Raw genomic sequence first — 27,104 nt, 5'->3', positions numbered from 1 at the left:
GAGTGTACAAAACATTAGGAACTCTTTCCATCACATAAACTGTCCTGGTGCATCCAGGTGAAACTATGATCCCCAATTGTTGTCTCCTGTTAAATCCACTTCAAATCCACTGAAGGGGACAGGACATGTTAAATAAAGATTTTAGGCCTTGAGGCAATTGAGACATGGATTGTGTATGTGTGTCATTCAGAGGGTGAATAGCCAAGACAAAAGAATGAAGTGCCTTTGAAAGGGGTAAAGTAGTAGGTGCCAGGCGCACCAGTTTGAGTGTGTCAAAAACTGCATCGCTGCTGCGTTTTTCATGCTCAACTGTTTCCTGTGTGTATCAAGAATGGTCCACCACCTAAAGGACATCCAGCAAACATGACACAACTGTGGTAAGTATTAGAGGCAACATGGGCCAGCATCCCTGTGGAAAGCTTTCGAACACCTTGTAGTCCATGTCCCAAAAAATTGAGGCTGTTCTAAGGGCAAAACGGGGTGCAGCTCAATATTAGAAAGGTGTTCCTAATGTTTGGCACACTCAGTGTATGTTGCACATATTTGGATATGAGATGGTTGTTGGAGATATGATTAAAATTAATTCCTGATTAAATTCCTGATTAAATCTATCCAGTGATAATATATTCCATTATGTGACACGTTTGTTGAAGTGGCCAGTGTTGCTAGTTAGCAGTGAAGATGAATGTTTAGTTGCACACTGTACTGTAATAAGTTACCAATGTAATAAGGGCAACAATAATCATAGACCGGAGTTGTCTGCTGTATCTGCAATGCATTAATTATTTCCTACATTTCAATTTAGCAATTGCTACAATCTCTTGCGCACAAAAATGTTCACTTGTCACGGTTATAGCACTGAACACTCCACAATGTTTGCTTACAAACAATTTCCCTGTGGCTAAATTGCTAGCCTTCACAACTAACATAACTGGCAGTTTGTTGTCCAGCCTAAAGCATTGAGAGCTATGTTAGCAAATTGTCTTACCATGTTAATTGTTTAGGCACAATATAATGTAGCTCCAGGAAAGTCATTGCATGACTCGATGAAACTTGTGAGGGAAAAACAACTCTCAAACTGTACCGGATGCAATGCAAACACAAGAATATACACCATTTGGTTATTAGGAATTCTTCATATTTTATCTTTAGTAGCAAAAATGTTTAAACACATATTATTATTATAATTTTTTTACAACCTCAGGTCAGAATCATGACTTTCTCACGTCATGTACACACTTATAGGGTTGTTGTTGATTAGCAAAATGGAAGGTGACCGCGCAGAATTGAATGTAGAATTGTAATATCTATAACAGACACAGGTTTATTCCAGATTTCTATTTGCTCCGTTATACAGCGTCACCTTCCATTGCGCCAACTAAACACATTCCATGTTATAAACCACAGTAAAGCACCTTCTCACTTTTACTGAACCACAAAATAAAAGCACTACTGCACAGTTTCCCTTTTACAATCTCACCCATAGTTATTGTACAAAAAATGTCAATATATGGAACAGTATACACCAAGAGAAGTAACAAAAAAGAATATATGAAAAAAAAACTATATTGTAATGCAGCAGAGAGTCAAAGAGAACATTAAAAGGCATCAGAATCTGCACACGATCCGAGAGGAATCATCATTATGATTTGATCACATAGGCAGTAGTTCAAGATAGAAACTCATTTTATAATTCATCACGTTCCTATGCAACTTCATACATATCCGGTCACAGTCTGTTACTGTAGCGTGGAGACAATAGACTAATATTAGAGGATGAAATGAGAAAATAAACCAAACTCCAAATTAATACAATAAATTCAGACGTTTGATATTTTAACTTAAACAAACCAACATGGTTCTGTGTGTTCAGACAGACACTGTATAATTATTTATACATTTGTTGATGAATATCGTTCTCTTTCCCTTTTGTATTGGATTATAGCAGCATGATGACATTCATTTAAATTGTTGAGGGTTCTCAATAAGTCTCTACTGTGTAACACATGGCTCGTGTATCATCCTGGGGCAACACATATCAATGGCCGATACACCAAAAGGGATTTTGATTGATAATTGTATTGAGTAATTCCCCGGAAAATTGACATAAGGAAGATTATTTTCATATGATATGCTATTTCTGAAATAATCCACTTTATTCAGACTATGTATTTCATATAATTTAGAACCTGAGGTAGAATATGTAAACTGTTTGAAAGTCAACCTCTACATATGTTATTGTCACAACTCCCCTAATGAACCAACCATTGATGTTTTGAAATAAATGACCAGGGTTTTCAGATAGTGTATATCTAAGATTTCCTCTATGTTTGTGCCAAAATAGAAACTAGGCTGTTATGAAATATTGTCTTTCTGAGGGGACTGGGTAACGATATAGTATATTATTCTTGATTGACTATCATTTATATTGTTTTGTTTCTTTATTCATAAAGTGGAACTCTCAATGGTGACCTCTAAAATAAATAGTACAAATTATATAAACAACAAAAGGAAACATGAAAAATTATTCATTTTGTTACACATTTGCTCTCCCATTGCTTCTACTGAAGAAGTCCCATTTTCATGCTGAGAGTCTCAAGCAGGGCTCTCCAATGCTGTTCCCGGAGAGCTACCGTCCTGTAGGTTTTCAATCCACCCCTAATCTAGTGCACCTTATTAATAATTAGCTAGTTGATAAACTGAATCAGGTTAGTTACAAATGGGGTGGGATTGAAAACCAACAGAGGGTATCTCTCCAGGAACAGGGTTGGAGAGCCCTGGTCTAAAGCATTGTGATGCACATCTACTTTGCCAGTCTCAGGAAAATCCCCTTGGCAAAGAGCTCGAAAGATAAAGACACGGGATATCCACTTTGAATTCCTCTGCTTTATTTCCCCTGTTTCTCAAAGATACTCCCACATTAATTCCCAGAGTTCGGGCATTATTCCATATACTGTATGCTGTATCTACACAATTCCATAGGGGCTTTATTCCGTAATGCATACATGTTTTCAAATGCGGTTAAGGACAGTCTTCCCTACCAGCGAATTGAGAGTGTGGCCAACCCTGTCGATTGATTTGTACGGTCTTAGGAACAACCAACTTGGGTGTTTGTTTCGGTAGAATTACATGGACAGAAGAACAATAAATAGTATTCACATGGATGAACTTCATGCAGTACAGCGCTGTGGATGACCCAGAGGTATTATTCCAAATAATTCTTCGGTCCTTTGTTTTTTTCTGTAAAGTCTGTTTCTCTTTTGACCTTTGACCTCATAATCCGACATAAACCCGTGCTCAAACAGTGCTCTCCATCACCCACTCTGAGCTCTCGAATGGCACCTCTTCGGCCTCACCGTCTTCGCTGTCGTCGTACTGCAGTAGCATCCCGTTTACCGACAGGCTCCTCTTAGTCCAGATGTTGCTGATGTGACGAGGGTAGTTGCTGAGGCTCTGTGCGCCACTGCTGCTACCCACGTGGCCGTAGTCGAATGAGTGGCTCCTCTTGGGCTTCCCTTCCTGGGGCAGGCCTAGAAAACGCCCCAGCATGGTGGTGGACTCGGCTCGGCCCAGCAAGGGTTCCTTGTCAGATGGAGGGGCCATGGTCACAGCCACCAATGCACTGGAGGTGGTGGTGGAGGAACAAGATGCCCCTTGGTCCCTAGTCGTAGCCGAGCTCCGGAGCTCCAGTGAGGCAAAAGCCCCTAAAAGGTTGTCCAAGTTGGGCCTAGCCTTGGATGATGATTGCCCCCTGTGCCTCCTCCAATTACTGGTGCTGGGGAGTGTGCTGAACTCGATGTCTCGAAGACTGTACTGGTCCTCGTTTCCTAATCTGCCTCTAGTTTTGCGACTGTCCAACGAGTCAGATGAAGACGAGGAGAGGCTGCTCTGGAGCGAGCCACATTTGAATTCCACCATCTCATCCCGCATTACCACCACTGTGGTTGTGATCTGAGGTTTGACCTGCGTACTCCCACTGTTGGTCTGGGAGTACGTGTTGCTAACCACTGGCAGCTTACTGGAATGGGGGCTGCTGCACACTTTGTACCGAACCATGAGGATGATGATGAAGATGAGGAGCGTGACCACGATGATGCCACCTATCACCAGGATCATAGTGCCGCCCAGGAACTGGCTTTGGAGGGACTGGCACTGCGGGTAGTTGTCACGGGTGATGAACTGCACACAGCCCACTATGTTGGTGGCAGTTAGGGTGGTGGCGGTGTCGTCCCAGATAGCCAGGACACATAGGTCGTACTGCATGTTTTGGACCAGGTTGGTGACTAAAAAGGTTTTGCTGGCCACGGGAATCATCCTATATAGGAAAGACAAAAACAGAAACAAGAGTGAAGAGTTAGATTAGCATAATTTAGCGTTAATAATTTGTCCCACTGCAAGGGGAGTTCAAGAAGAGGCTAAAGCACTTTTGAGTAGTAAATATCAATTAGTCATTCTACTGAAACGCGATAGATCAATTTAAGAGTCAAAATGAGGCAAAGTAGCTATTTAAATGCACATAGTCATTTAGAAATATTACTCACACTGAGTGATTAAAAATGCAAAGGCCCATACTTTTTAAAGTGGACTATTGAATGGTCCTTGTGCTTTGTTTTACAATTGAGTCTAACTTGCTCTTGCTGAAAATATATAAAGCCATGTTGATATTCAAATGTGTCTGACAATATCAATAAACTTCCCTCTCCTAATTAAATCACAAAGGTTAGGGAGAGATTGAAAGCCGTGGTGGAGCAATCTTTATTTGGTTTGACCTTGTACTAACGCCCAAAGGACAAGACCATGTAACGCTAGTGTGGAAATCGGTAATGAAACATGGTGGCTGAATAAACCATTGTAATTACAGCAGGCAATTCATCAACTCGCACCTCCTCACAAACAAGCCATTTGTATCTACAGTATATCTGTAGGGTATTGCAGACGGAAAAATGCAGTCGTACTAAAAGCAACCGACTAACCTACAATACACCTGCATTGCATTGCATACGGAAAAACACTCATACAAGCAGCAACTGTCTAGCAACACATGTTCCAATCCATGGTCACTGATCCATGGTTGTCTCCCAAACCTTCCCCGTAATTATGCGAGACTTGCTAAATGTGTATCAAAGCCAAAGGCAAGCTAGTGGCTCCAATTGTTCCAGATGAAATCTCTTTCTGGATGGTAATTGTGTCTAATTGTATCCAGCGCATTCGGAAAGTATTCAGACCCCCTGGTTTATTCCAAATTTTGTTACGTTACAGCCGTATTATAATTACATTTGTATTTATTTTTTATGACAAAGCATAAACATTTTTGCAAATGTATTAGAAATAAAAAGCTTAAATATCCCATTAACATAAGCATTACTCAGTACCTTGTTGCAGCACCTTTGGCAGCAATTACAGCCTTGAGTTTTATTGGGTATGACGCTACAAGCTTGGCACACCTATATTTGGGGAGTTCTTGCAAGCTCTGTCAGGTTGGACACTTGGCATTCAGGCCAAAGAGTTCAATCTTGGTTTCATCAGACCAGAGAATCTTATTATTATTTTATTTTTTTACCTATATTTAACTAGGCAAGTCAGTTAAGAACAAATTCTTATTTTCAATGACGGCCTAGGAACAGTGGGTTAACTGCCTGTTCAGGGGCAGAACGACAGATTTGTACCTTGTCAGCTCGGGGGTTTTGAACTTGCGGTCCCTTACTAGACATCTGACGGTGTTATTAAAATAGGCCGATGGCCTCAGGTTGTCTCCAAGGGCCCGGTCTTCCGGGAAGTCATCAAATAAAGTCTCTAGGACATTTGGTTTCCGCATTATACATTTTTTTGTGACATTTTTCTGTTGTACCGGAAAATTCCACCAGATGGCGACTGGCTGCTTATGGCAAATGGACAAAACATCACCAAATGGACATGGTCATTTCTCATAAAAAAAGACGAAACTCACAGGTTTGGCCAAACAAGATTGCTTTGAGGCCTCAACGCTCTTTGAGTTATGCACATTTTCTGGGATTAAAGGTCAAAAACGGTAATACAGCGCTAATTTGGCCACTTCACGTTAAAGTACATAAACCTACGGTGTGAGAAAAAATAGAACCAGCCATTTATCTATCGTAATTTAAGAGAAATCATACAACGTCTGTTTGATGATGGTTAATGAGGGATTTACCATCACCAAATGGACAGGCTGAAATCAACACCAACGAGTGATGAAGAGGAACCACTATCACTGCTCGGCCATCCCGAATTCAACGAGCCAGTCAATTGGACATTTCTGTAGTACATTAGAGCATGTCAAATTTGTGATGGTAAATATCTATTGTAAGACATTGCAAATGGACAGTGTACAATTGTACCTTTCCAATGTATTTAACGGGGGATTTAACATCACCAAATGGACAGGCTGAAATGAACACTAACGAGCAATTGGACAGTGTCCATTACACATATGCTATATTGTCAGTGTGAACATGCTCTTCTACAAGTTGACTGTGTCCATAAGGACTTCCCATTACGAAATGGGCATGGTGAATCAACATCAAAGAGAAATTCTTATTTCTTATGATCAAACATGACAAATAGACATTCTATGTTGATTCAGGGCTTAACACAGTGGTATATATCATTTGGTCAGTGTATATGCCATTTGGACATGGTTCACTGACTTTTGGGTTTCTATGATCATATATGACAAAATGGACAAAACATAGGCCTTATGGACAAACTCAATAAAATAAGACAAATGTTTGTCCATATGGTTACTATATATATATAATTGACCATTTTTTTTATTTTTTATTCACCCTTGGGACCTGACAATGTGACCATTTCCCATATAAAATCGACGATGGAGCGCAATCACCACCTATAAGATTTTTGGTTTATTTCACTTGGCATTTGTAATGTTCCAGTTGCAATATGGTTTTGATGAACTGTCATAAATTGGAGTGCTATTTGCGATTGTGTATATGGTTCACCCAATGCCAATAAGCTGCCATTCAATTTTGTCCATTTCATGGGGGTCTTCCCTTACCTGACTGAAGAGCTCAGTGACTTCCAATGTTGCACCGTCATAGGATGCCACCTTTCCAACTAGTCAGTTCGTCAAATATCTGCCCTGCTAGAGCTGCCCCGGTCAACTGTAAGTGCTTTTATTGCGAGGTGGAAACATCTAGGATCAACAACGGCTCAGCCCGAAATGGTAGGCTACACAGGCTCACAGAACGGGACCGTTGAGTGCTGAAGCGCATAGGGTTAAAAAATGGTCTGTCCTCTGTAATCTCACCGAGTTCCAAACTGCCTCTGGAAACAACGTCAGCACAAGAACTGTTCGTCGGGAGCTTCATAAAATTGTTTTTCATGGCCGAGCAGCCGCACAAAAGCCTAAGATCATATGGGCAAAGCCAAACATCGGCTGGAGTGTTGTAAAGCTCGCCGTCATTGGAATCTGGAGTAGTGGAAATGCGTTCTCTGGAGTGATGAATCTAGTTTCACCATCTGGCAGTCTGACGGAGGAATCTGGGTTTGGCGGCTGCCCAAATGCATAGTGCCAACTGTAAGGTTTGGTGGAGGAGGAATAATGGTCTGGGGCTTTTTTTCATGGTTTGGGCTAGGCCTCTTAGTTCCAGTGAAGGGAAATCTTAGTGCTACAGCATACGATGACTTTCTATCCAATTCTGTGGTTTCAACTTTGTGGCAACAGTATGGGGAAGCCCCTTTTCTGTTTCAGCATGACAATGCCCCTGTGCACAAAGCGACGTCCATACAGCAATGGTTTGTCGAGATCGGTGTGGGAGAACTTGACTGGCCTGCATAGGTCCCTGACCTTACCCCCATTGAACACCTTTGGGATGAATTGGAACTCCGACTGCGAGCCAAGCCTAATCTCCCAACATCAGTGTCCGACCTCACTAATGCGCTTGTTGCTGAATGGAAGCAAGTCCCCTCAACAATGTTCCAACATCTAGTGGAAAGCCTTCCTAGAAGAGTGGAGGCTGTTATCCTCTTAGAACTCTCGCTCTATACTGCCCCTGTTGGAGAAAGTGCGAACCCATAGTAAACTGAAAATATTTTTACCCATAATTGCTAATATATGCATATAAAAATTATTATTGAATAGAAAACACTCTAAAGTTTCTAAAACCGTTTAAATTATGTCTGTATGTAAAGCAGAACTCTCAGGAGAGCCATTCTCCCAAACACTCTGTCAACAATGGAAAAGTTGGGTCTACTTTGACGTCATCGCCAACACCCTTCCCAGGCAGCTACGGATCCAGGAACAGTCTCTATCAGTTCAGCGCGATGTCTGCTTTCAAATGGCGCGTTCACTGTGAGAATCGCACGAGCCCTGCACCTTTGGCGCGCGAAATTCCGCGTGTCCCTCTCAAAACCGGGCACTCTATTGCGCGCGGCCGATTTGGAGTACGTCTTTTTCCAACATGCAGCATTTGAAGCCGGTTTGTCTGTTAGCACTGTCCTTTGTTCTACATGATAAAAACATCATAAAGCTCGATTTTGCACATCGTTTGACCATTTTAATCGACATATAATATGTAAATTGTAAGTTTTAATGCGCAGAGTGCTGGACCAGAAGTCATTTTTGATGCATTTCAGCTGAAGCTGTTAGCATATGCTAATACAGGGACACACAACGTGAAACCAAACGATGTATTGGGTAAGTATGACTCCTTCTACGTCTTCTGATGGAAGAACATCAAAGGTAAGGGAATATTTAGGTGGTTATTTTGGGTTTCTGTGGACTCCAAACGTACTGCTAATATCTGAGCGCCGACTCCTAGTATAGCCAAAGTGAACGATGTCTGTAACGTTAAAAATAAATGTAATACAGCGGTTGCATTAAGAAGAAGTGTATCTTTGTAAATATATGTAGAACATGTATATTTAGTCATGTTTATTGCTTGTTATCTGACGTTATCTGTCGGGGCTATCATCATTTCTCCTGACATTTGAGTAGCATGTTTTTTTAAAAATGTTGTCAACCGAGATTTATGGATATTATATAGCATATTATTGAAAAAAAATTAAATGTACTGTGTAACATGTAATATTACTGTCATCTGATGAAGATTTTCAAAAGGTTAGTGAATTATTTATTTTTTAATCCTACTTTTAAATTTTATTTTTTCTGGGACAAAATGGCCGCCGCTTGCCTTTTGTTTCGGTGGTGATCTAATATAAATATGTGCTATGTTTTCGCCGTAAAACATTTTAGAAATCTGACTTGCTGGGTAGATAAACAACTTGTTTATATTTCATTTGAGCTATTTTACTTGTTAATGTGTGGAGGTTAAATATTTTTGGAATATTTTTTCGCATTGTGCGTTATGCTAATGTGCTTGAGCCGTAGCCACGATCCCGGATCCGGGAGAGGGGGCTCTAAGAGGATAGCAGCAAAGGGGGGACCAACTTCATAATAATAACCATGATTTTGGAATGAGATGTTCGACGAGCAGGTGTCCATGTACAATACTTTTGGTCATGTAGTGTATCTACAGTATATGATGACCTTCATTACCCAATATCCATATTGAAGTCTTACAGTCTATCAGTATTGCTCTGTGTACAGTAGGTTGGAGTACTTTGAAATCCCTCAATTTTATGTGTTTATTGATTATTGATTATTTCAACCTCATTGCATTAGTTAGCTAGGAGGATCTGTGTGTTCATGGAATGGCAATCATGACTAAAGGAACACAAAGCAAGCACAACTAATATTTGATTTGAATATTCACCAATGGCACAGAAGTGCATGGAAATTTAACATCACAGCTTGCTAGTGTTAAACGGATTTCCTGACTCTCTGCGATCATTTAGGATCCCATGGCACTTATCGTAACAGTAGTGTTGTCCTTGCTGTATTCCCAACCTGGCTTCGTTCCATCATGGCCACCTAATCATACCTTTGGTTCACCCAGGTGGGTGCTACACATTGGTCGTGAATGAAGTGACTTCTCCCTTACTATGCAAAGAGCTTTGAGCTACTAGACTAAATAAATCCAATCAAATATTATAACGTAGCAGAAAAAAGGTCCATCTTTACACGAGAGAGAGAAAACACATACTCAATGTGTTGAAGCAGCTTTAATAATCAAACATTGTTATTATTTGTCATTTTTCTAAGACCCCAATCATCAATAACTTCAATACTTCCCTGCTGTGACTGTACATAAATTAATAGCTTTGATCATATAGTGCAGAGAGTTTACCTCCACATCAGAAGACTGGCGTTTTTACTCGGCACTACTGGTGGTGTACTTCATTATTCATTCTTAATTTCCTTTTCCATAATGGGGAGGACAGCACGTTGCCTCGTAAAATCTATACGAGGGGCTTTCAACATACAACACACTGATCAAATGTTTAATCATGTGCTACCTTGGGTTAACACAGCACTTTGGATATTCTGAGAGAAATTGAACCCTCTAGAAATGTCACTTAACTAAGACTCCATTCCGAGACTACTGGGATGTTTTTTCAGGTGACAGAGGTCATTTTCCAAGGGGCCCTGCTCAATATCAAAGGATGGGTTGTTTTATGGATGTAGTCAAACATTTTAACACATATCATTTTTAATTTCCTGTAAAGTTCCACAAAAGTTCGTAAGAGTTGAATGTTGGCCAGTTTTCACAAAGCATTCTTTCTACACGCCGCAAACTAATGAAGTATCAAATGTATGTAATCAAGTCAAATTGTATTTCTCACATACACATGTTTAGCAGATGTCATTGTCACGTTCTGACCTTTATTTATGTTGTTTTTGTCATTATTTAGTATGGTCAGGGCGTGAGTTGGAGTTGGCAGTCTATGTTTGTTTTTCTATGATTTGGGGATTTGTATGTTTCGGCCTAGTATGGTTCTCAATCAGAGGCAGGTGTCATTAGTTGTCTCTGACTGAGAATCATACTTAGGTAGCCTGGGTTTCACTGTTTGTTTGTGGGTGATTGTCTATCTTAGTTGCTTGTGTCAGCACAGGTCTCATTTATTGCTTCACGGTCGTTTATTGTTTTTGTATAGTTTGTATTCAGTGTTCAGTGCTTTCTCTTATTAAATATTCATCATGAACACATACCACGCCGCATTTTGGTCCTCCGATCCTTCTCGCCTATCCTCTTCAAATGAAGAGGAGGACGCCCGTGACAGTTATTTCTTGGTGTCTGCTTGTGTTTCTAGCTCCAACACTAAAGTAATAGCTAACAATTCACAACAACACACACAACCTAAAAGTAAAAGAATGGAATATAAAATTATATAATATATAAATATTAAGATGAACAATGTCGGAGTGGCATAGACTAAAATACAGTATATACATATGAGATGAGTAAAGCAAAAATGTGTAAACATTATCAGAGTGACCAGTGATTTCAGTCTGTGTATATGGGGCAGCAGCCTCTAAGATGCAGAGTTACGTAACCGTGTGGAAGCCGCCTAGTGATAGCTATTTAACAGTCTGATGGCCTTGAGATAGAAGCTGTTTTTCAGTCTCTCGGTCCCAGCTTTGATGAACCTGTACTGACCTTGCCTTCTGGATGAAAGCGGGGTGAACAGGCAGTTGCTCGGATGTTTGTTGTCCTTGATGATCTTGTTGCCCCTTCTGTGACATCGGTTGCTTTAGGTGTACTAGAGGGCAGGTAGTTTTCCCCTGGTGTTGCGTTGGGCAGACCGCACCAACCTCTGGAGAACCCTGCATGTCTTACTCACATCGGCCACAGAGAAGGAGAGCCCAGAGTCCTTGGGAGCGAGCCACGTTAGTGGCAATCCTCAAAGTGGGTGAGGAAGGTGTTTAGCTTGTCCGGAAGTAAGACGTCGGTGTCCGCGACATGGCTGGTTTTCCCTTTGTAGTCTGATTGTCTGTAGATCCTGCCATATACGTCTCGTTTCTGAGCCGTTGAATTGCGACTCCACTTTGTCTCTATACTGATGTTTTGCCTTACGGAGAGAATAACTACACTGTTTCTATTCGGCCATATTCCCAGTCACCTTTCCATGGTTAAATGCAGTTGTTCGCGCTTTCAGTTTTGCGTGAATGCTGCCATCTTTCCACATTTTTGGTTAGGGTAGGTTTTAATGTTATTTTCAGAGGCTACCCATAACATATCCCAGTGTGTGATCAAAACAATCTTGAAGCGTAGTTTCCGATGGGTCAGACCAGCGTTGAAAGGTCCTTAGCATGGGTACTTCCTGTTTGAGTATCTGCCTATAGGGAGGGAGGAGCAAAATGGAGTCGTGATCAGATCCGGTAGAGTTTCCCTCAAATTTGCTTTGTTAAAATCCCCAGCTACAATAGGTACGAGGTAATATGTACATGTAGGTAGAATTAAAGTGACTATGCATAAAGAGTAAACAGAGAATAGCAGCAGCGTAACAGGGGGGGGGGGCAATGCAAATAGTCTGGGTAGCCATTTGATTAGCTGTTCAGCAGTCGTATGGCTTAGGGCTAGAAGCTGTTGAGAAGCCTTTTGGGCCTAGAATTGGCGCTCCGGTACTGATTGCCGTGCGGTAGCAGAAAGACCAGTCTATGACTTGGTTGGCTGGAGTCTTTCACAATTTTTAGAACCATCCTCTGACACCACCTGGTATAGAGGTCCTGGATGGCTGGGACGTATGCACTACTCTCTGTAGTGCCTTGCAGTCGGAGGCCGAGCAGTTGCCATATCAGGAAGTTATGCAACCAGTTAACATGCTCTCAATGGTGCAGCTGTATAACTTTGAGGGGGAATAGGTTTTGTGGTGCCCTCTTCACAACTGTCTTGGTGTACTTGGACCATGAGAGTTGGTTGGTGATGTGGACACCAAGGAACTTGAAGTTCTCAACCTGCTCCACTGTAGCCCCATCGATAAGAATGGGGTGTGCTCAGTCCTCCTTTTCCTGTAGTCCACAATCATCTCCTTTGTCTTGATCACATTGAGGGAGAGGTTGTTGTCCTGGCACCACACGGTCAGGTCTCTGACCTCCTCCCTATAGGCTGTCTCATATTTGTCAGTGATCACTGTTGTGTCAACGGCAAACTTAATGATGGTGTTGGAGTCGTGTCTGGCCATGCAGTCATGAGTGAACAGGGAGTACAGGAGAGGACTGAGCACGCACCACTGAGGTGCCCCCGTGCTGAGGATTAGCGTGGCGGAGGTGTTGTTACTTACCCTTACCATCAGGATCCAGTTGCAGAGTGCTTAGTGATGAGATTTGAGGGCACTATGGTGTTGAACACTGAGCTGTAGTCAATGAATAGAATTCTTAAACAGGTGTTCCTTTTGTCCAGGTGGGAAAGGGCAGTGTGTAGTGCAATAGAGATTGCATCATCTGTGGATCTGTTGGGGCAGTATGCAAATTGGAGTGGGTCTAGGGTTTCTGGGATAATGGTGTTGATGTGGGCCATGACCAGCCTTTCAAAGCACTTCATGGCTATAGACATGAGTGCTACGGGTCAGTAGTCATTTAGGCAGGTTCCCTTAGGGTTCTTGGGCACAGGAACTATGTTGGTATTACAGACTTAGATAGGGAGAGGTTGAAAATGTTAGTGAAGACACTTGCCAGTTAGTCAGCGCATGCTCGGAGTACACGTCCTCGTAATCCGTCTGACCCAGCGGCCTTGTGAATGTTGACCTGTTTAAAGGTCTTACTCACATTGGCTATGGAGACAGATGCTCGCGTGCAGTGTTTCAGTATTACTTGTCTTAAAGCAAGCATATACAGTAGAAGTCGGAAGTTTACATACATCTCAGCCAAATACATTTAACCAGTTATGCATTAGGGGGTGCTACTAAAAATGTTGGATGAAAAACGTTCCCGTTTTAAACAAGATATTTTGTCACGAAAACATGCTCGACTATGCATATGATTGACAGCTTTGGAAAGAAAACACTCTGATGTTTCCAAAACTGCAAAGATATTGTCTGTGAGTGCCACAGAACTGATGTTACAGGCGAAACCCAGATAAAAATCCAACCAGGATGTGCCGCATTTTTTGAAACTGCCTCATGCCAATGACTCCTTATATGGCGTTTTCCACAAGGTGTCTACAGCATTGTGACGTCTTTTTAGGCATTGCCATTGAAGAATGGCTGTAAGGGACCATATATAGCATGTGGTCACACGGTGTCTCCCGCAGCCATTTTTCCAATCGCTACTTATGAGAAACCAATTGCCTCGACGGATATATTATCGAATATATATGTTAAACACACCTTGAGGATGGATCCTAAACAACGTTTGCCGTGTTTCTGTCGATATTATGGAGCAAATTTTGAAAAAAGTTTGTTGTTATAGTTGTAGCATTTTACGGACGATTTCTCAGCCAAGCATGATGAAGAAAAGGGAGCAATTTCACCTACAAAAAAAAGAAAAAGGAACATTTGCTATCTAACTGGGAGTCTCCTGAGTGAAAGCATCCGAAGTTCTTCAAAGATAAATGATTTAATTTGGTTGCGTTTCTTATTTTCGTGAAAATGTTGCCTGCTGCCAGCAGAGCTAGCATAGCATTATGCCATGATAAACTTACACAAATGCTTGTCTAGCGTTGGCTGTAACGCATATTTTGAAAATCTGAGATGACAGTGTTGTTAACAAAAGGCTAAGCTTGTGTTTGAATATATTTAATTCATTTGCGATTTTCATGAATAGGAAAGGTTTCTAGGGGTATTTATGTCCGCTGCATTATGATAATGCGTTTGAGGCTATGATTATGCTCCCGGATACGGGATTGCTCGTCGCAAGAGTTTAAACTCAGATTTTGCACAATTCCTGACATTTAATTCTAGTAAGAATTCCCTGTCTTAAGTCAGTTAGGATCACAACTTTATTTGAAGAATGTGAAATGTCAGAATAAAAGAAGAGAATGATTTATTTCAGCTTTTATTTCTTTCATCACATTCCCAGTGGGTTCACCCCCCTATCTACATCAACGGGACCGCAGTGGAGAAGGTGGAAAGTTCCTTGGCGTACACATCACTGACAAACTGAAATGGGCCACCCACACAGACAGTGTGGTGAAGAAGGCGCAATAGCCCCTCTTCAACCCCAGGAGGCTAAAGAAATGTTGCTTGTCACATAAAACCTTCAAACTTTTACAGTTGCACTATTGAAAGCATCGTGCTGAATCACCGCGTAGTACGGCAACTGCACTGCCCGCAACCGCAAGAATCGTGCGGTTTCCCCAATGCATTACCGGGGGCAAACTACTCGCTCTCTAGGACACTTACATCCCCCGATGTCACAGGAAGGCCAAAAAGATCGTCAAGGACATTAACCACCCGAGAAAATGCCTATCATCCAGAAGGGGAGGTCAGTACAGGTGCATCAAAGCTGGACCTGAGAGACCGAAAAACAGCTTCTATCTTATGGCCATCAGACTTATAAACAGCCATCATTAGCACATTAGAGGCTGCTGCCTATAGGCATTGACAAGAAATCAAGGGCCACTTTAAGGAATGGAATACTAGTCACTTTAATAAGATTTACATATCTGACATTACTCCTCTCATATGTATATCCTGTATTCTATACTATTCCTAAGGTATCTCATTCACTTAATGATGTTTACATATCTTGCATTACTCATCTCATATGTATATACGTTATTCTATATCATTCTACTTTATCTTAGTCCGTTCCGCTCTGACATCACACGTCCATATGTATATAGTCTTAATTCATTCCTACTCAGATTTGTGTGTATTGGGAACACATTTGCATGCAGAAGTATTCACTCCCCTTGACATTTTTCCTATTTTTTCCTTTTAACCTGAATTTCAAATAGTTTTTGGGGGGGTTTGTATCATTTGATTTACACAACATGCCTACCACTTAGAAGATACAAAGTATTTTTTGGGGTAAAACAAGCAAGAAATAAGACAAAAAAAAAACTTGAGCGTGTATAACTATTCACCCCCCAAAGTCAATACTTTGTAGAGCCACCTTTTGCAGCAAGTCTCTTGGGGTATGTCTCTATAAGCTTGGCACATCTAGCCACTGGGATTTTCGGGTCATTTTGCTGGACGTATTGTATTGACTGAAAGAAACCGATTTGAAGACAACAAGTAATGATATCATTGTGCACCAATGATAACACCGCTGTTTCGTTGATTGACTGTATTTTAACCCAATGACCACTGATCGTCTTGAAATCTAGCTGGGTAGATAGCTAATGAGATGTGTTAAACGGCAATATGTAATGTTTATGTGTTGGAAGACCAACCCATGTATTAAACTCTGGCGTAAAGAGACGCATATTACACACAGCCTTGTTTTGGTAAACGCGCAGGTTCAGCTGTTTATATATCAATTAGTATGGCGACTAAGTCAGGGAAAGCTAAATCTAAGTCTAGATATACAGATGTACACACAATTTTAGAATAAATTGATCGGAAAGTGAGACAAAGATTGTTGTAGGACGATTCATTTAGCGATTCCCAAGTGGAGGAATATTTTTTGAACGGAGAGGACATAATTTTGGACTGGTAAGTTCTTCTCATGCTAATGCCCTTGTTTGAAATTAATAATATAAAATATTATGTGATTTTTTTAAATTTCAGAAGCAATATATAAAAATGTAATGTAATGAAATGTGAGATGCGTGTGTCTGCCGCCCCACCCCAACCCACATGAAATAGCCTATTTGAGGCTGTTGAGGGGAGGGCAGGCCCACAACAATGGCCAAAGTGAAATGGAGACTGTAGATACAGCTGGTCTGTCATAATATAATAGAGACAGTAGATTTAGCAGGTCTATAATAATATATTCAACCTTATGTTCCCTGTACTCTATATACAGTGCCTTGCGAAAGTATTCGGCCCCCTTGAACTTTGCGACCTTTTGCCACATTTCAGGCTTCAAACATAAAGATATAAAACTGTATTTTTTTGTGAAGAATCAACAACAAGTGGGACACAATCATGAAGTGGAACGACATTTATTGGATATTTCAAACTTTTTTAACAAATCAAAAACTGAAAAAAATGGGCGTGCACAATGTTGTGTAGAGTTTGGCAAAGTGAGTGGGGTTATATCCTTCCTGTTTAACCCTGTCCGGGGGTCTCATCGGATGGGGCCACAGTGTCTCCTGACACCTCCTGTCTCAGCCTCCAGTATTTATGCTGCAGTAGTTTGTGTCGGGGGGCTAGGGTCAGTTTGTTATACTGTATCTGGAATACTTCTTCTGTCTTATCCAATGTCCTGTGTGAATTTATCCAATGTCCTGGTAACTGTTTCTCTCTAATTCTCCCTTTTTCTTTCTCGGAGGGCCTGAGCCCTAGGACCATGCGTCAGGACTACCTGACATGATGACTCTTTGCTGTCCCCAGTCCACCTTGCCTTGCTGCTGTTCCAGTTTCAACTGTTCTGCCTGCGGCTATGGAACCCTAAACTGTTCCTATTTACTCTTGAGGTGCTGTCCTGTTGCATCCTGCTGGTCATCTTTGAACGTTTGAAAATCTCGGCCATGTTCTGTTATAATCTCCACCCGGCACAGCCAGAAGAGGACTGGCCACTCCTCATAGCCTGGTTCCTCTCTAGGTTGCTTCCTAGGTTTTGGCCTTTCTAGTGAGTTTTTCCTAGCCACCGTGCTTCTACACCGGCATTGCTTGCTGTTTGGGGTTTTAGGCTGGGTTTCTGTACAGCACTTTGAGATATTAGCTGATGTACGAAGGGCTATATAAATACATTTTATTTGATAGACGACTGAGGGTCTTCCAAATATTGAAAGTGTGTAAATAGTTACCCATGTTATTTTGTCTTTTTTTCTTCATATTTTTTTCAACATTTTGGGGGTGTGTGTTAGAATACCATTTTGGCATTTTGTATATAGTTATTTGTTTCAAAATGTATACCTTGGATACATTTGGGCTACTTGTGTGGGACACCTGGTTGACCTCATGATAAATGTCATGTAGCACACTCATTTTGAATGTTATCATTCTGAAACGTTGCACAAGTACTGTTGCCCTCTTATATTTTTCACTGAAATTGTACCCATCATCCTAACTGAATGTTTGTTTTATCTTGTTCATTTAAAAAAAAAAAAAAAAATTGATGTTTTTTTTCATTCTCCTACATTCAATTCACATTTACACAAACTTCAGAGTGTTTCCTTTCAAATGGTACCACGAATATGCATATGCTTGCTTCTGGGCCAGAGCTACAGGCAATTAGATTTGAGTATGTCTTCAGGCAGAAATGGAAAAAAAGTAGGGGGTAGCTCTAAGAGGTTATTAACATCCCCACAGCATGATGCTGCCACCACCATGCTTCACTGTGGGGATGGTATTCTCAGGGTGATGAGAGATGTTGGGTTTGAGCCAGACATAGTGTATTCCTTGATTGCCAAAAAGCAACATTTTAGTCTCATCTCACCAGAGTACCTTCTTCCATATGTTTGGGGAGTCTCCCACATGCCTTTTCGTGAATACCAAACTTGTTTGCTTATTTTTTAAAGCCCAGCTCTGTGGAGTGTACAACTTAAAGTGATCCTATGGACAGATACTCCAATCTCCGCTGTGGCGTTTTGCAGCTCCTTCAGGGTTATCTTTGCTCTCTTTGTTGACTCTCTGATTAATGCCCTCCTTGCCTGGTTTGTGAGTTTTGGTGGGTGGTCCTCTCTTGGCGTCATATTCTTTCCATTTTTTAATAAAGGATAAAATGGTGCTCCGTGGGATGTTCAAAGATTCTGATATTTTTTTATAACCCAACCCTGATCTGTACTTCTCTACAAATGTGTACCTGATCTGTTTGGAGAGCTCCTTGGTCTTCATTGTGCCGCGAGCTTGGTGGTGACCCTTGCTTAGTGTTGTTGCAGACTTTGGGGCCTTTCAGAACAGGTGTATATATACTGAGATCATGTGACAGATCATGTGACACTTCGATTGCACACAGGTGAGTTTTATTTGACTTCTGAAGGTAATTGGTTGCACCAGATCTTATTTAGGGGCTTCATAGCAAAGGGGGTGAATAGATATGCACGCACCACCTTTTAAAAATTTTTTTTTTTTATTTTTATTATTTTCATTTCACTTCACCAATTTGGACTATTTTGTGTATGTCCATTACATGAATTCCAAATAAAAATACATTTAAATTACAGGTTGTAATGAAAGAAAATAGTAAAAACACCAAAGGGGTGAATACTTTTGCAAGGCACTGTATGTTGTGTAATTTGTTATTACTTGTTAGATATTACTGCACTGTCGGAGCTAGAAGCACAAGCATTTCACTACACTCTGCTAATCATGTGTATGTGACCAATAACATTTTATTTGATATGCTCAGCATCCAACCATAAGGCGCTACAGAGGGTAGTGCGTACGGCCCAGCACATCACTGGGGCCGATCTTTCCTTCCATCCAGGACTTCTATACCAGGCAGTGTCAGAGGGTCCCAAACAATTGTCAAAGACTCCAGACACCCAAGTCATAGACTGTTCCCATTGGCACTGAATGGAAAGTGGTACCGGAGAGGCAAGTCTAGAACCAAAAGGCTCCAAACAACCAATACCCTCAAGTCATAAGACTGCTGAACAGTTAATCAAATGGCTACCCTGACTATTTACATTGACCCCCTTATTGAATTATTATTTATATAACTTTCTTTATATAACTCGCTCGATGTACACTCACTGGACTCAACCAAACGCTCACACATACGACCCCCCCCCCCCCCCCCACACACACACACACAAACATACATTCACATTCCTCCACACTGTTTGGTTATTATTTTCAGAGTAAATAACTCAACGGACACTAGAGAAGCTTAACTTCACTAGGGTAGGGGGCACTATTTTCACCTCTGGATGAAAAGCATGCCCAAAGATACTGCCTGCTACTCAGGCCCAGAAGCTAGGATATGCAGTTTCTAAAACTGTTAAAATAATGTCTGTGAGTATAACAGAACTGATTTGGCAGGCAGAAACCTTAGAAGAATCCATCCAGGAAGTGGGATTTTTTTATGGTTGTAGTTTTCTATTGAATGTCATTACAGTATCCATTGACTTAGGACTCAAATTGCACTTCCTATGGCTTCCACTAGATATCAACAGTCTTTAGATATTGTTTCAGGCTTGTATTCTGTAAAGACCACTCTGAATGAGTGGACACTACAGTGTCCCAGAGGTTTTTCATGCGCGCCTTTCTTGTTTACCTTTTATTATTGATGACGTTATTGTCAGGTTGAAATATTATTGATTATTTAGGCTAAAAACAACCTGAGGATTGATTTTAAACATCGTTTTACATGTTTCTACAAACTTTGCGGATACTATTTGGATTTTTCTTCTACCTGTTGTGACTGCATTTGAGCCTGTGGATTACTTACCAAAACTGAGGTTTTTGGATATAAAGAGGGAATTTATCGAACAAATGGGAGTCTTGTGAATGCAACCAGATGAAGATCATCAGAGGTAAGTGATTAATTATATCTCTATTTTGACTTTTGTTTCTCCTCTACTTGGCTGGTAACTGTTTGTAATGATTTGTCCGCTGGGCACGGTTCTCAGATAATCGCATGGTATGCTTTCGCCTTTTTTAAAGGCTTTTGAAATCTGACACTGTGGTTGGATTAACAAGAAGTTCATCTTTAAACCGATGTATAACACTTGTATGTTTCATGAATTTTTATAATGAGAATTTCTGTTTTTGAATTTGGCGCTCTGCAATTTCACTGGATGTTGGCCAGGTGGGTCGCTAGCATCCCACAGACCCTAGTGAGGTTAGCCAAGTTTAATTCTTCCCAAAGGGTCGATACAGCTGCACCCAGACAAAAACATGTTTCCACCACCACAAGTATACATATATCCTCCAAATTAGGTACTCCTCCTTCTCTCCAATCCTTACATCTTATGGTTCGACAGGAAAAGGGTAATAGGGTACTAAACCATAATTTATCCCTTCAGGGGATCTGACCTGACCTCAACCCCTCCTTCGCCTAATCCACAGATGTCAATCCACTTCCCCTATAGCAATCCTGCGACTTCCTCCCATCAAACCAACACATTCCAAAGCCATTTGTTTCCGACAGATAAACATGAACGTCTGATTTAAAAAAAACAGTCTCTGACACTCCTTTATACTATGCTTCTGAATATAACATTGTTCCAAGTTTCACCCAGAATCTAACAACGCTCTTCACATATAGTTGAAGTCATTAAAACTCGTTTTTCAACCACTCCACATATTTCTTGTTAACAAACTATAGTTTGGCAAGTCAGTTAGGACATCTACTTTGTGCATGACACAAGTAATTTTCCAACAATTGTTTACAGACAGATTATTTCACTTATAATTCACTGTATCACAATTCCAGTGGGTCAGATGTTTACATACACTAAGTTGACTGTACCTCTTCGATATAGGGGGCGCTCTTTGAATTTTTGGATAAAAAAACGTTCCCGTTTTAAACAAGATATTTTGTCACGAAAAGATGCTTGACAAAGCATATAATTGAAAGCTTTGGAAAGAAAACACTGACGTTTCCAAAACTGCAAAGATATTATCTGTGAGTGCTACAGAACTGATGCTACAGGCGAAACCAAGATGAAATTTCAAACAGGAAATGCCCCAGATTTTGAAGGCACTATGTTCCAATGTCTCCTTATATGGCTGTGAATGCGCCAGGAATGAGCCTACACTTTCTGTCATTTCCCCAAGGTGTCTGCAGCATTGTGACGTATTTGTAGGCATATCATTGGAAGATTGACCATAAGAGACTACATTTACCAGGTGCCCGCTTGGTGTCCTCTGTCGAAATTATTGTGTAATCTCCAGCTGCTTGTATTTTTCCATTTGCTTCCGAGGAGAAACCCAACTGCCACGAATGATTTATCATCGAATAGATATGTGAAAAACCCCTTGAGGATTGATTCTAAACAACGATTGCCATGTTTCTGTCGATATTATGGAGTTAATTTGGAAAAAAGTTTGGCGTTGTAATGACTGAATTTTCATTTTTTTTCTTAGCCAAACGTGATGAACAAAACGGAGCGATTTCTCCTACACAAATAATATTTTGGGAAAAAATGAACATTTGCTATCTAACTGAGAGTCTCCTCATTGAAAACATCAGAAGTTCTTCAAAGGTAAATGATTTTATTTTAATGCTTTTCTTGTTTTTGTGAAAATGTTGCCTGCTGAATGCTAGGCTTAATGCTATGCTAGCTATCAATACTCTTACACAAATGCTTGTGTAGCTATGGTTAAAAAGCATATTTTGAAAATCTGAGATGACAGTGTTGTTAACAAAAGGCTAAGCTTGTGAGTGAATATATTTCTTTCATTTCATTTGCGATTTTCATGAATAGTTAACGTTGCGTTATGGTAATGAGCTGGAGGCTATGATTACACTCCCGGATACGGGATTGCTCGACGCAAGAAGTTAAACAGCTTGGAAAGTTCCAGAAAATGATGTCATGGCTGTAGAAGCTTCTGATAGGCTAATTGACATCATTTGAGTCAATTGGAGGTGTACCTGTGGACTTAATTCAAGGCCTACCTTCAAACTCAGTGGCTCTTTGCTTGACATCATGGGAAAATCAAAAGAAATTAGCCAAGACCCCAGAAAAAAAAACGCCTGATGGTACCACGTTCATCTGTACAAACAATAGTACGCAAGTATAAACACCAGCTCTGTCGTGAGGAATGGGCCAAAATTCTCCCAACTTATTGTGGGAAGCTTGTGGAAGGCTACCCGAAATGTTTGACCTGAGTTTAAACAATTTAAAGGCAATGCTACCAAATACTAATTGAGTATATGTAAACCTCTGACCCACTGGGAATGTGATGAAAGAAATAAAAGCTGAAATAAATTATTGTCTCTGCTATTATTCTGACATTTTACATATTTAAAATAAAGTGGTGATCCTAACTGACCTAAGACAGGGAATTTTTACTCTGATTAAATGTCAGGAATTGTGAAAAACTGAGTTTAATTGTACTTGGTTAAGGTGTATGTAAACTTCCAACTTCAACTGTACGCTGCTGCTCATCTCTGTTTATTATCTCTGCATAGTCACTTACCCTTACCTACATGTACATATTACCTCAATTACCTTGACTAACCCGTACCCATGTACATTGACTCTTGTATATACAGTGCATTCAGAAAGTATTCAAACCCGTTGACCTTTTCCACATTTTGTTACGTTACAGCTTTATTCTAAAATGGATAACATCACATGTTTTCCTCGTCCATCTCCACAAAATACCCCATAATCACAAAGCGAAAACAGGTTTTTAGAAATGTTTGCAAATGTATAAAACGTTAAAAACAGATACCTAATTTACATAAGTATTCAAACCCATTGCTATGAGACTCAGAATTGTGCTCAGTTGCATCCTGTTTCCATTGATTATCCTTGAGATGTTTCTACAACTTGATTGGAGTCCACCTGTGGTAAATTCAATTGATTGAACATGACTTGGAAAGGCACAAACCTGTCTATATATATATATATATATATATATATATATATATATATATATAAAACTAGGCAAGTCGGTTAAGAACAAATTCTTATTTACAATGACGGCCTAAGGTCCCATAGTTGACAGAGCATGTCAGAGCAAAAACCAAGCAATGAGGTTGAAGGAATTATCCGTAGAGCTCCGAGAGAGGATTGTGTCGAGGCACAGATCTGGTTCTGGTTAGAGCCAGTTTGAGCTGTTCAGTGAAGAGAGTAGTACACAGCGTTGTATGAGAGCTTCAGTTTCTTGGCAATTTCTTGCATGGAATAGCCTTCATTTCTCAGAATAAGAAGAGACTGACGAGTTTCAGAAGAAGGTTCTTTGTTTTTTGGTCATTTTGAGCATGTCATCGAACCCACAAATGCTGATGCTCCAGAAACTCAACTAGTCTAAAGCCAGTTTTATTGCAGAACAACAGTTTTCAGCTGTGCTAACATAATCGAAAAAATGATTTACTAATGATCAATTAGCCTTTTAAATTGAAAAACTTGGATTAGCTAACACAATGTGCCATTGGAACACAGGAGTGATGGGTGCTGATAATAGGCCTCTGTATGCCTATGTAGATATTCCATATAGAATCTGCCATTCTCTAGCTACAATAGTCATTTACAACATTAACAATGTCTACACTGTATTGCTGATCAATTTGATGTTATTTGAATGGACAAAAAATGTGCTTTTCTTTCAAAAACAAGGACATTTCTAAGTGGCCCCAAACTTTTGAACGGTAGAGTAGATGGGTGAGAAAAAAACAACAATTTAATCCATTTTGAATTTAGGCTGTAACAAAATAAAATATGGAATAAGTCAAGGGATATGAACACTTTCTGAAAGCACTCTATACAGCATTCATAACTTGGAACTGCAATATGTTCAGCGCCAGTCTATTTAAACACATTTGTAGAAATGCTGGGATAAGAATGGATTCATATAAACTGTGGGTGGGTGGAAAAAGGTTGAGTCACCCGTCCGCCACATTCATTGGACAAAGAAAAGCTGTAGCTATATTGAGGAAATTAAATTACTTCTTGGACTGTAAAGGAGCATGTTGAAAAAACTAGCACTGAATGTGCCTGGTGAGCTAATCAGATAAACATATCCTATTATTGTATTCTTAAGAGGTGATGAGTTCTATTCAGTCCTTTGAGCAGAATAATATCTCAACACAACTCTGAGCATGATTTCAATATCGCATTCCCCCAGTAAACCAATAAGCAACCGCAGATCTCCATAGTGTCCACTCTCGGTTATTAAACAATTCAGAATCCGGGACTTGCATAAGAGGTAAATCTCAAAGGGCTATGGCACGTTGGCCATTAAAAGGTAAAGTATTGCTAAGGGGGTTCATTGGTATTCAATTTAATGTGTTTACGAAGGTTTACGATCGAACACATAACTTACTGTAACTGCATTCAGCAACAGCCCGGTGGCCTGCTTTTCCAATTCCTGCACAATTATTTTATTAACAAAGTAAGGGTAGTAAATATCCAGGGACAGTCCCTCAGCATTCTTAACCACATCACGCTCTTGGGAGTTGGGGAGATATATGGTTTATTCCCAGGCCTGCTAGTCTAGATCTGCCAATGTCTTTCCCTTTCCTTCTTATAGCAATGGAGTCAAATACAGGGTGGGGTAACTGTTCCTAATGCAATTCTGCTAAGGTTTGCACATGTTGTTACTAGTGTAATTACAATGTGACAACACAGGCAACCTAAATGTAAAGTGTTGGATTGCCAGGCTAATTATCATTATACTAATTCGTCTCTGTGTGTTTTCTGTTAATTTGTTGTAGTGGGAACATTTGTGGTTGTTTGGACATCTTCCATCACTAAAGTAAGTGCTTACTTTTTTAAGCTAGAAAATGTTTGGATGACAGATTTATTTCCATGCTATATATATTCCTAATTGTCTAGGGCATTGGGATTGAGATAAATAGTTGAAAGAACATTTAGAAAAATCCTATTTGTTAGGATTGCAGGAATAAACAATTAAATAGTTGGATTATTTTTGTGGCTGGTTTCACTTTGATAAAAACATTTAGTTGAAGTGCCTGGGTCTGTGCTTGTTAATTGCAGGTGTAGGTATTGTTATTCTCTGAAGAATCTCTTGTCTCCATTGGGATATCAAAAGCAAACATGCTATCAATACTCTTTGGATAACACATAGGAGCAGTAGGCTCATCAAACCCTCAAGTCTATTAACAGAAAAGTTTTAATTTAAAAAAAAGTCACACAGTGTTATTTACCTGTAAATCAGGACTTCATCTTCGGAGCAGTTGTACTGGAGCTGGTACATCTTGACCTTGGGTGCTGTTTTGCTAACAGTCCACTTGACCAGAGCAGAGGATGCAGACACCTCCGATACAGACACCACCTTTTCCGGGAGAGGCTTGGACTCCCCCTTACTGGTCTTGGTAGAGCTGGTGATGTCCGAGAGCCGGGACTTGGGCTGTGCGGTGTGGTTGGTACCATTGCTGAGGTGTGGCAGTTGAATGATGGATAGTTCTATAGAGGCAGTCGATTCCCCTGCTGCGTTGGCTGCGATGCAAGTGAAGGTGCCGTAATCCTTGGACGTGGTGATGGTAATATCCAGGGTGCCGTTATCGTACACGGTCGCTCGGGATGAATTGCTAATCAAACGGTCGTCTGGGGCGACCCAGTGTATGATCGGCATTGGGTCGCCGATAGCTTTGCAGCGTAGGCTAGCTGTTTGGCCCTCCAGGACTAACAACTTGTGCGTGTGTTGGGTGATCAGGGGCGGTTCACAGACAAACTCTTCTTCCCGCACGGACCAAAAGTAGCGTCCCTTTAGACTGGGAGGGGAAGCGCAGGTCTCCATATCGTCCTCTCGGTCCAGCCTCCGGAGCCAAAGCACTTCACAGTTGCAATGCAGGGGGTTTCCCCCAAAGCTTAGGGAAAGCTGAGGGGCGTATGGAGTGGTCAGTATTAAGTTAGTCTGGGAACGGGTGAAGATGGGGTCTGGCGGGAGCTTCTGGAGACGGTTGGACGTGAGGTCCAGGCGCGCCAGCTTGTCCAGGTCCGTAAATGTCCCCTCTGCGATGTGCGAGATGAGGTTATGATCAAGACTCAACTGGTGGAGGTTGACCATCTTGCAGATAGACTCCCAAGGTACACCCCGCAAGTTGTTGTAGGACAGGTCCAGGTCTTCCAGTGTCAGCATCAGATCATCAAAAGCCACCTTGGAGATGCGGTTGAGCTGGTTGTTGTTGAGGATGAGGTGTTGTAGGTTGACAAGGCCACGCAGGTCGTCCGGTCCCAGCTCGGTCAGGCGGTTGCTGTCCAGGTGCAGGGAGCGCAGGGTCTCCAGGTCGAGGAAGGAGAAAGGCAGGATGGCACTGATGGTGTTGCGGGACAAGGTGAGGTCCACCAGGCCCGTCATGTTGGCAAAGTCCTGCGGTGTGACCTTGAGGATGAAGTTGCCGCCCAGGCGGAGCTCTACGGTCCGCCGGTCTATGTCCAGAGGTACGAAGAGCAAGCCTTTGGATGGGCAGAGGGTACCCAGGGACTCAGACAGGTTCTGGCAGACACAGTACTTGGGGCATGCATGGGCCATCATCACTGCGGTTCCCAAAAGCAGGATGCTGCTGAGCACTTTGTCCATGGTAGATCATATGC

At 41.1% G+C, this 27,104-nt stretch overlaps 1 protein-coding gene across 1 annotated transcript; it reads right to left on the bottom strand.

The window, feature by feature from the left end:
• Window positions 1–1,162: 1,162 nt before the first annotated feature.
• LOC115138923 (leucine-rich repeat and fibronectin type-III domain-containing protein 2) lies at window positions 1,163–27,104 on the bottom strand. The gene is made up of 2 exons (XM_029676103.2): window positions 25,715–27,104; window positions 1,163–4,315 (listed from the first exon to the last, which is right to left on the bottom strand). The coding sequence occupies exons 1-2, from the start codon at window positions 27,088–27,090 to the stop codon at window positions 3,298–3,300; spliced, it is 2,394 nt and encodes a 797-aa protein (XP_029531963.1). The 5' UTR covers window positions 27,091–27,104; the 3' UTR covers window positions 1,163–3,297.

Source organism: Oncorhynchus nerka, linkage group LG12, assembly GCF_034236695.1.
Source record: "Oncorhynchus nerka isolate Pitt River linkage group LG12, Oner_Uvic_2.0, whole genome shotgun sequence".
NCBI lineage: Eukaryota > Metazoa > Chordata > Actinopteri > Salmoniformes > Salmonidae > Oncorhynchus > Oncorhynchus nerka.
Note: the sequence above shows the minus strand (reverse complement) of the source record. Positions and strands in the feature narration are given on the sequence as shown.